Source organism: Bos grunniens, chromosome 11 (assembly GCF_055505025.1).
Source record: "Bos grunniens cultivar Pamir isolate PY7600 chromosome 11, Bosgru_T2T1.0, whole genome shotgun sequence".
Classification (NCBI taxonomy): domain Eukaryota; kingdom Metazoa; phylum Chordata; class Mammalia; order Artiodactyla; family Bovidae; genus Bos; species Bos grunniens.
This window is the reverse complement of record NC_141175.1, coordinates 423521-434078: the sequence shown is the minus strand read 5'-3', so window position 1 is coordinate 434078 and position 10558 is coordinate 423521. Positions and strand designations below refer to the sequence as shown.

Genomic DNA, 10558 nt, shown 5'->3' with positions numbered 1-10558 from the left:
AGAAAGGCAACCCAACCAGTCCCAAAGAAACTTCTCCACCAGCATCGCACCGGTGCCTGAGTGGAGATATGTCGCGCCACGTTCATTTCTGAAAGCAAAGGTCCTCCCCGCACTGAGGAAAGACCCGAGCCTACCCTAGATTGTGATAGCAAGACAACTGGACTTCCGACTCTGCCCGTCCTGTCTGGCAGTCTCATCCAGCTGGGCCCCGGGCAAACGCCTCTGGACGCGAGGAGATGCGGCCGGCCTCCAAAGTGCCTGGGGCGGTGGGGAAGCTGTCCTCCCCTAGCTGCTTTCTCGACTGCCTCATGGGCCCGTGACCCGCTGGAGGGGCACCTGAGGCCCCTTAGCGACCACCTCTCGCGTTTTTCTTTCTTTGGCTTGGCTGATGGCTTCAAACCCCAAACCCTCCATCAAACGGCAGACCGGGAATTTGCGATGGAACATCTCCGACCTCGAGGGCCAACTCTGGCTCCTGACTGCGCTAGTCGGCGTGGCAAGGAACAGAGAACGTTCCGATGGCTTGTTTCCCCCGCATGGCTACCTACGCCGCACCATGCCCTCCGCACGTAGAGAGGACAAAGAATGATGAGCAGTATCTTCCCCCGAGAACACGAGCAAGCGTGCCCTGCACGAGGAAGCGGAGCCACCCACAGTCCGCCCTCATCATCAGCACGCATCTTCCTCCGCCCCATCGTCTCAAATGGACTTACTGCTTGCCCCATCCACACCCTCTGAAGAAGGAGGAGGAGGAGGAGGAGGAGGAGGAGGAGGAGAATGTCGATGGGGGTGGCGTGACACAGGGAATGGGAAGGTGGCCTTATGCTGGGCGAAATCCGTGCAAAAGAGAGAAAAATCCTGGCTGATCTCGTTTCTCTGTGCCATGGGAAGGAGGTAAGAGGACAGCAAGGGTGTGAGCACTTGGATCATAAAGCACAAAGCGGTAGGCTCCTAGGATGGGATGGGGGGAGCGGGAGGTGGGAGGGGTGCAATAGGCTAAGGAAGTAAACGGGGTCAGGGCCCTTCTTTCCTAGTAAGGACCAACGGAATCAACACTCCAGCTATGGTAAACCTGTGGACGGTCAAACCCCCATAGTCCTGGAAGGCAAGCATAATGTCCAGGACGGGAGAGCAAACAAACACACGTCACACACCGAGAAGGAAAGCAACAGTCATCCTCCTCCAGGAGGGAAACCTTTTTTATACCTTGAGTTATACCGCATTTCAAGCCCCGGAATTCGAAAGACGACTGTATGAGTCAACTAGTGTATATAAAAGAGAGAAAGAGAATAAAAGCAACAAAAAAATAACAAAATGAACACAAAATTAAAAAAAAAAAGTTTAAAAATAAATGGAAAAAAAAAAAAACTCAAAAAACCCTAAAACACCAAGCAGGAAAAAAAAAAAAAAAGTAAATGATAAAGGAAGAAGGAAAAGGAAGAACAAAGGGCAGCGGAGAGAGAAAAGGAGCTGCAGAAATGAATCCAAAGTTGCAGGAAGCCTATGCCTTTCTAAATGAGCTCGCTTTGGGTCTTGAGCAACGGCCCTGAAGGGAGAAAAGCATATGTGGCACTCTGCTGGCATCTTTTGGTGCTAGGACCCTGAACGCTAGAAGAGTGTCCAGTGAGAACGCATAGAAATTGGGGAGGACCTCGCTGGAGCGCAAAGTTGAGGCAAGGGTTTATTGTTGTCCGGGGAGGGGTTGTCCTCAGGCAGGGGTCTGGGGTCGGGAGACCCCTAAAGGGGAGAGGTTCGGTGGGCAGACATATGTTTCCACACGTGTGTTAGGATGTGAATGGTGAGCCCACGGAAGTCCTGTGCAGCCGGCATTTGTGTGCTGAACTCGGAAGCCCCGCAGTGAATCTCTAGCGGGCAAGGCTGGAAGGCCCAATGCCCCCGAATCATTTGCATCCTGAGCCCTTTGGTCCAGGGGGTCAGGTCGGAAGTGCGTGTGGGGCCTCGTCAAGGGGAATTCCCCGAGGAAAGTGTGGGTGGTTGGATGGCGGGAGTGGGAGTGGGCACGCCCTCGGCCGCCTCAGCCAATGAGGAGCCTGCACGTGCGGGGGTGGGGCTGTGGGGAAGCCCCCAAAGGCCCGAGGGGGCGGGGCCCAGGCCCTTTTCTGGAGCCGGACCGTCTGAGGGAAGGAGGCGTCGGCGTGCAGCTGCAGGTAGGAGATGGAAACCCTCGTGGGCCTTGTGTGCAGAGCCCCGGGGGCTGCTTCTGAGCACGGGGGAGGTGTGTGTCCGTCTCCCTTCGACGTCTTCCCCGGAGGGCAAGGTTGTGGGCCCAGCGCCGCTGGTGCGGATGCCCTTCGGGGACCCTCTGTCCCTGAGGGGCCGTCGCCGGCGCTTGGGCGTCCCCAGCGGGGTGACTTGGCTCCTGGGTCAGCAGGGCTGACGCCTGGCCAGAAAGGCGCCCTGAGTTGGAAGGGGCCGTGGGGGGTGGGGGCTGGGCTTCAGAACCTGGGGAACACCTGCTACGTGAATGCGGCGCTGCAGTGTCTGAGCCACACGCCGCCCCTGGCCAGCTGGATGGTGTCCCAGCAGCACGCCACCCTCTGTCCGGCCCGCAGCGCCTGCACGCTCTGTGCCATGCGAGCTCACGTGACCCGAGCCCTCCTTCACGCGGGAGAGGTGATCCGGCCCCGCAAGGACCTGCTGGCGGGCTTCCACAGACACCAGCAGGAAGATGCCCACGAGTTTCTGATGTTCACTCTGAATGCCATGCAGCAAGGGTGCTTGAGTGCATCCCAGCCGTCGGGCCACGCCTCCGAGGACACCACCGTCATCCGTCAGATCTTCGGCGGGACCTGGAGGTCTCAGATCCAGTGTCTCCGCTGCCTCGGTGTCTCGGACACGTTCGACCCTTATCTGGACATCAGCCTGGATATCACGGCGGCTCAGAGTGTGGAGCAAGCTCTGAGAGAGCTGGTGAAGCCCGAGAAGCTGGACGCGGACAATGCCTATGACTGTGGCGTCTGTCTCCGGAAGGTGCCTGCCACCAAGAGGTTGGCTTTGCACAGCACCTCCCAGGTCCTGGTGCTGGTGCTGAAGCGGTTCACACCGGTGAGCGGGGCCAAAAGGGCTCAGGAGGTGCGCTATCCCCAGTGCTTGGACCTGCAGCCCTACACGTCCGAGCGGAAGGCAGGGCCACTGGGCTACGTGCTCTATGCCGTGCTGGTGCACTCCGGGTGGAGCTGTGAGCGAGGACACTACTTCTGTTACGTCCGAGCGGGCAACGGCCAATGGTATAAGATGGACGATGCCAAGGTGACCGCCTGTGACGAGACCGCTGCCCTGAGCCAGAGCGCCTACGTCCTGTTCTACGCCCGGGAGGGTGCGTGGGAAGGGGGCGCTGGGGGAGGGGCAGCGGCCCCCGTCGGGGCTGACCCCACAGACCCCGGGCAGCCTGCAGGAGACGCCAGCGGCAGAGCTCCTGGGTCGGAGGAGTCCCCGGGGGACACAGCGGTCGAAGGGATGAGCTTCGAGCAGTGGAGACGCCTGCAAGAACACAGCCGACCGAAGCCGGCCTTGGAGCTGCGGAAGGTCCAGTCTGCCCTGCCTGCCGGCGCAGTCGTGATTCACCAGTCCAAACACGGAGGAGGGAGAAACCGCACGCCGCCCCAACAGGAGCACGAGCGGCTCGACCGTCCCAGCACGGACACCCCGCCTCCGGGGCCGAAGAACGTCGGCAACGGCCCTTGTGCCAGCGGGAGGGCCAGAGCCACCAAGGGGAAGAACAAGAAGCCGCGGCCGTCTCTGGGGCTGTGGCGGTAGGTCGGCTCTGACGCACATGCGTGCAGGCGCCCAGGCACACGCTGTGTGCGGCACGCCCTGTGTGACGCACCAAGAGTTCCGACGAGGAGCGGGTTCCTCTCGGCCGTGTGCGTGATGCAGCCTCCTGGGGAAAAGCGGGGCCTGGAGTGTGCCCGGGGTCTCGGTGTTCACTTGGGACGGGCTCGTGCCTGAGCGGCTGAGCTCTCGAGGGCTGGCTCTGCTGGGAAGTCGCTGGAGAGGATGGGGTGATGGGGTGCATGAGCGGGCCTGGGCACGGTCCGAGGGCCTCCCACTTCTGCGAGGGTGGGAGAGTCCTCTCGGGATGGGACTTTGGGTGTGGGTTTGCCTTTCGTTCCCCGTCTCCGTTCCCTGGCCGCACCGCTGGCCTCGGGTGAGTGACGCGGCCTGGAGACGCCTCACAGAGCGCTCACAGCCAGCCGAGCAAGGAGAAGATCTCGGGAGCCCTTCGGGGGGCAGGGAAGAGCGGGTGCAGGTCCATGAACCGTCTCCTTCCGGCCGGTCAGGCTCTCGAAAATGCCCCAGACGTCGAGAGGCGTCCGGGGAGAAGACGGGCAAGCAGCCTTTATGGGTGTCTGTCCTTGGGAGGCCTCGTGCTACTTGGCGGAGGGTCCGGCAGGAATGAGGCGGGGATGCGCGCGTCCCCGGCACGACGCTCGTCCGCAAAGATCCCTGGGGCTCCATGTCCGGTGCAAGGAGTACGCTGGAGAAGCTCCAAGTGCCAAACAGGAGAAGCGATCCACAAGGCCATGAGCACCGCCACCAGCACCACCAGCACCACCAGCACCAACACGAAGGCCAAGGGGAGAAAGGCAACCCAACCAGTCCCAAAGAAACTTCTCCACCAGCATCGCACCGGTGCCTGAGTGGAGATATGTCGCGCCACGTTCATTTCTGAAAGCAAAGGTCCTCCCCGCACTGAGGAAAGACCCGAGCCTACCCTAGATTGTGATAGCAAGACAACTGGACTTCCGACTCTGCCCGTCCTGTCTGGCAGTCTCATCCAGCTGGGCCCCGGGCAAACGCCTCTGGACGCGAGGAGATGCGGCCGGCCTCCAAAGTGCCTGGGGCGGTGGGGAAGCTGTCCTCCCCTAGCTGCTTTCTCGACTGCCTCATGGGCCCGTGACCCGCTGGAGGGGCACCTGAGGCCCCTTAGCGACCACCTCTCGCGTTTTTCTTTCTTTGGCTTGGCTGATGGCTTCAAACCCCAAACCCTCCATCAAACGGCAGACCGGGAATTTGCGATGGAACATCTCCGACCTCGAGGGCCAACTCTGGCTCCTGACTGCGCTAGTCGGCGTGGCAAGGAACAGAGAACGTTCCGATGGCTTGTTTCCCCCGCATGGCTACCTACGCCGCACCATGCCCTCCGCACGTAGAGAGGACAAAGAATGATGAGCAGTATCTTCCCCCGAGAACACGAGCAAGCGTGCCCTGCACGAGGAAGCGGAGCCACCCACAGTCCGCCCTCATCATCAGCACGCATCTTCCTCCGCCCCATCGTCTCAAATGGACTTACTGCTTGCCCCATCCACACCCTCTGAAGAAGGAGGAGGAGGAGGAGGAGGAGGAGGAGGAGGAGAATGTCGATGGGGGTGGCGTGACACAGGGAATGGGAAGGTGGCCTTATGCTGGGCGAAATCCGTGCAAAAGAGAGAAAAATCCTGGCTGATCTCGTTTCTCTGTGCCATGGGAAGGAGGTAAGAGGACAGCAAGGGTGTGAGCACTTGGATCATAAAGCACAAAGCGGTAGGCTCCTAGGATGGGATGGGGGGAGCGGGAGGTGGGAGGGGTGCAATAGGCTAAGGAAGTAAACGGGGTCAGGGCCCTTCTTTCCTAGGAAGGACCAACGGAATCAACACTCCAGCTATGGTAAACCTGTGGACGGTCAAACCCCCATAGTCCTGGAAGGCAAGCATAATGTCCAGGACGGGAGAGCAAACAAACACACGTCACACACCGAGAAGGAAAGCAACAGTCATCCTCCTCCAGGAGGGAAACCTTTTTTATACCTTGAGTTATACCGCATTTTGAGCCCCGGAATTCGAAAGACGACTGTATGAGTCAACTAGTGTATATAAAAGAGAGAAAGAGAATAAAAGCAACAAAAAAATAACAAAATGAACACAAAATTAAAAAAAAAAAGTTTAAAAATAAATGGAAAAAAAAAAAAAACTCAAAAAACCCTAAAACACCAAGCAGGGAAAAAAAAAAAAAAAAAAGTAAATGATAAAGGAAGAAGGAAAAGGAAGAACAAAGGGCAGCGGAGAGAGAAAAGGAGCTGCAGAAATGAATCCAAAGTTGCAGGAAGCCTATGCCTTTCTAAATGAGCTCGCTTTGGGTCTTGAGCAACGGCCCTGAAGGGAGAAAAGCATATGTGGCACTCTGCTGGCATCTTTTGGTGCTAGGACCCTGAACGCTAGAAGAGTGTCCAGTGAGAACGCATAGAAATTGGGGAGGACCTCGCTGGAGCGCAAAGTTGAGGCAAGGGTTTATTGTTGTCCGGGGAGGGGTTGTCCTCAGGCAGGGGTCTGGGGTCGGGAGACCCCTAAAGGGGAGAGGTTCGGTGGGCAGACATATGTTTCCACACGTGTGTTAGGATGTGAATGGTGAGCCCACGGAAGTCCTGTGCAGCCGGCATTTGTGTGCTGAACTCGGAAGCCCCGCAGTGAATCTCTAGCGGGCAAGGCTGGAAGGCCCAATGCCCCCGAATCATTTGCATCCTGAGCCCTTTGGTCCAGGGGGTCAGGTCGGAAGTGCGTGTGGGGCCTCGTCAAGGGGAATTCCCCGAGGAAAGTGTGGGTGGTTGGATGGCGGGAGTGGGAGTGGGCACGCCCTCGGCTGCCTCAGCCAATGAGGAGCCTGCACGTGCGGGGGTGGGGCTGTGGGGAAGCCCCCAAAGGCCCGAGGGGGCGGGGCCCAGGCCCTTTTCTGGAGCCGGACCGTCTGAGGGAAGGAGGCGTCGGCGTGCAGCTGCAGGTAGGAGATGGAAACCCTCGTGGGCCTTGTGTGCAGAGCCCCGGGGGCTGCTTCTGAGCACGGGGGAGGTGTGTGTCCGTCTCCCTTCGACGTCTTCCCCGGAGGGCAAGGTTGTGGGCCCAGCGCCGCTGGTGCGGATGCCCTTCGGGGACCCTCTGTCCCTGAGGGGCCGTCGCCGGCGCTTGGGCGTCCCCAGCGGGGTGACTTGGCTCCTGGGTCAGCAGGGCTGACGCCTGGCCAGAAAGGCGCCCTGAGTTGGAAGGGGCCGTGGGGGGTGGGGGCTGGGCTTCAGAACCTGGGGAACACCTGCTACGTGAATGCGGCGCTGCAGTGTCTGAGCCACACGCCGCCCCTGGCCAGCTGGATGGTGTCCCAGCAGCACGCCACCCTCTGTCCGGCCCGCAGCGCCTGCACGCTCTGTGCCATGCGAGCTCACGTGACCCGAGCCCTCCTTCACGCGGGAGAGGTGATCCGGCCCCGCAAGGACCTGCTGGCGGGCTTCCACAGACACCAGCAGGAAGATGCCCACGAGTTTCTGATGTTCACTCTGAATGCCATGCAGCAAGGGTGCTTGAGTGCATCCCAGCCGTCGGGCCACGCCTCCGAGGACACCACCGTCATCCGTCAGATCTTCGGCGGGACCTGGAGGTCTCAGATCCAGTGTCTCCGCTGCCTCGGTGTCTCGGACACGTTCGACCCTTATCTGGACATCAGCCTGGATATCACGGCGGCTCAGAGTGTGGAGCAAGCTCTGAGAGAGCTGGTGAAGCCCGAGAAGCTGGACGCGGACAATGCCTATGACTGTGGCGTCTGTCTCCGGAAGGTGCCTGCCACCAAGAGGTTGGCTTTGCACAGCACCTCCCAGGTCCTGGTGCTGGTGCTGAAGCGGTTCACACCGGTGAGCGGGGCCAAAAGGGCTCAGGAGGTGCGCTATCCCCAGTGCTTGGACCTGCAGCCCTACACGTCCGAGCGGAAGGCAGGGCCACTGGGCTACGTGCTCTATGCCGTGCTGGTGCACTCCGGGTGGAGCTGTGAGCGAGGACACTACTTCTGTTACGTCCGAGCGGGCAACGGCCAATGGTATAAGATGGACGATGCCAAGGTGACCGCCTGTGACGAGACCGCTGCCCTGAGCCAGAGCGCCTACGTCCTGTTCTACGCCCGGGAGGGTGCGTGGGAAGGGGGCGCTGGGGGAGGGGCAGCGGCCCCCGTCGGGGCTGACCCCACAGACCCCGGGCAGCCTGCAGGAGACGCCAGCGGCAGAGCTCCTGGGTCGGAGGAGTCCCCGGGGGACACAGCGGTCGAAGGGATGAGCTTCGAGCAGTGGAGACGCCTGCAAGAACACAGCCGACCGAAGCCGGCCTTGGAGCTGCGGAAGGTCCAGTCTGCCCTGCCTGCCGGCGCAGTCGTGATTCACCAGTCCAAACACGGAGGAGGGAGAAACCGCACGCCGCCCCAACAGGAGCACGAGCGGCTCGACCGTCCCAGCACGGACGCCCCGCCTCCGGGGCCGAAGAACGTCGGCAACGGCCCTTGTGCCAGCGGGAGGGCCAGAGCCACCAAGGGGAAGAACAAGAAGCCGCGGCCGTCTCTGGGGCTGTGGCGGTAGGTCGGCTCTGACGCACATGCGTGCAGACGCCCAGGCACACGCTGTGTGCGGCACGCCCTGTGTGACGCACCAAGAGTTCCGACGAGGAGCGGGTTCCTCTCGGCCGTGTGCGTGATGCAGCCTCCTGGGGAAAAGCGGGGCCTGGAGTGTGCCCGGGGTCTCGGTGTTCACTTGGGACGGGCTCGTGCCTGAGCGGCTGAGCTCTCGAGGGCTGGCTCTGCTGGGAAGTCGCTGGAGAGGATGGGGTGATGGGGTGCATGAGCGGGCCTGGGCACGGTCCGAGGGCCTCCCACTTCTGCGAGGGTGGGAGAGTCCTCTCGGGATGGGACTTTGGGTGTGGGTTTGCCTTTCGTTCCCCGTCTCCGTTCCCTGGCCGCACCGCTGGCCTCGGGTGAGTGACGCGGCCTGGAGACGCCTCACAGAGCGCTCACAGCCAGCCGAGCAAGGAGAAGATCTCGGGAGCCCTTCGGGGGGCAGGGAAGAGCGGGTGCAGGTCCATGAACCGTCTCCTTCCGGCCGGTCAGGCTCTCGAAAATGCCCCAGACGTCGAGAGGCGTCCGGGGAGAAGACGGGCAAGCAGCCTTTATGGGTGTCTGTCCTTGGGAGGCCTCGTGCTACTTGGCGGAGGGTCCGGCAGGAATGAGGCGGGGATGCGCGCGTCCCCGGCACGACGCTCGTCCGCAAAGATCCCTGGGGCTCCATGTCCGGTGCAAGGAGTACGCTGGAGAAGCTCCAAGTGCCAAACAGGAGAAGCGATCCACAAGGCCATGAGCACCGCCACCAGCACCACCAGCACCACCAGCACCAACACGAAGGCCAAGGGGAGAAAGGCAACCCAACCAGTCCCAAAGAAACTTCTCCACCAGCATCGCACCGGTGCCTGAGTGGAGATATGTCGCGCCACGTTCATTTCTGAAAGCAAAGGTCCTCCCCGCACTGAGGAAAGACCCGAGCCTACCCTAGATTGTGATAGCAAGACAACTGGACTTCCGACTCTGCCCGTCCTGTCTGGCAGTCTCATCCAGCTGGGCCCCGGGCAAACGCCTCTGGACGCGAGGAGATGCGGCCGGCCTCCAAAGTGCCTGGGGCGGTGGGGAAGCTGTCCTCCCCTAGCTGCTTTCTCGACTGCCTCATGGGCCCGTGACCCGCTGGAGGGGCACCTGAGGCCCCTTAGCGACCACCTCTCGCGTTTTTCTTTCTTTGGCTTGGCTGATGGCTTCAAACCCCAAACCCTCCATCAAACGGCAGACCGGGAATTTGCGATGGAACATCTCCGACCTCGAGGGCCAACTCTGGCTCCTGACTGCGCTAGTCGGCGTGGCAAGGAACAGAGAACGTTCCGATGGCTTGTTTCCCCCGCATGGCTACCTACGCCGCACCATGCCCTCCGCACGTAGAGAGGACAAAGAATGATGAGCAGTATCTTCCCCCGAGAACACGAGCAAGCGTGCCCTGCACGAGGAAGCGGAGCCACCCACAGTCCGCCCTCATCATCAGCACGCATCTTCCTCCGCCCCATCGTCTCAAATGGACTTACTGCTTGCCCCATCCACACCCTCTGAAGAAGGAGGAGGAGGAGGAGGAGGAGGAGGAGGAGGAGAATGTCGATGGGGGTGGCGTGACACAGGGAATGGGAAGGTGGCCTTATGCTGGGCGAAATCCGTGCAAAAGAGAGAAAAATCCTGGCTGATCTCGTTTCTCTGTGCCATGGGAAGGAGGTAAGAGGACAGCAAGGGTGTGAGCACTTGGATCATAAAGCACAAAGCGGTAGGCTCCTAGGATGGGATGGGGGGAGCGGGAGGTGGGAGGGGTGCAATAGGCTAAGGAAGTAAACGGGGTCAGGGCCCTTCTTTCCTAGGAAGGACCAACGGAATCAACACTCCAGCTATGGTAAACCTGTGGACGGTCAAACCCCCATAGTCCTGGAAGGCAAGCATAATGTCCAGGACGGGAGAGCAAACAAACACACGTCACACACCGAGAAGGAAAGCAACAGTCATCCTCCTCCAGGAGGGAAACCTTTTTTATACCTTGAGTTATACCGCATTTTGAGCCCCGGAATTCGAAAGACGACTGTATGAGTCAACTAGTGTATATAAAAGAGAGAAAGAGAATAAAAGCAACAAAAAAATAACAAAATGAACACAAAATTAAAAAAAAAAAGTTTAAAAATAA

General features: G+C 60.1%; 2 protein-coding genes across 2 annotated transcripts; both read left to right on the top strand.

Annotated features, from left to right (window-relative positions):
• Positions 1 to 1662: 1662 nt before the first annotated feature.
• On the top strand, positions 1663 to 3336 carry LOC147362173 (ubiquitin carboxyl-terminal hydrolase 17-like protein 6; the record flags this gene model as incomplete). Its single annotated transcript, XM_086323903.1, has 1 exon — positions 1663 to 3336. A coding segment is annotated over exon 1 (1161 nt), but the record flags the coding sequence as incomplete, so codon positions are not given.
• A 2963-nt stretch (positions 3337 to 6299) lies between these two features.
• On the top strand, positions 6300 to 8935 carry LOC147362172 (ubiquitin carboxyl-terminal hydrolase 17-like protein 6). Its single transcript, XM_086323353.1, has one exon. The coding sequence runs from the start codon at positions 6782 to 6784 to the stop codon at positions 8381 to 8383; it is 1602 nt and encodes a 533-aa protein (XP_086179479.1). The 5' UTR covers positions 6300 to 6781; the 3' UTR covers positions 8384 to 8935.
• The last annotated feature ends 1623 nt before the right edge of the window (positions 8936 to 10558 follow it).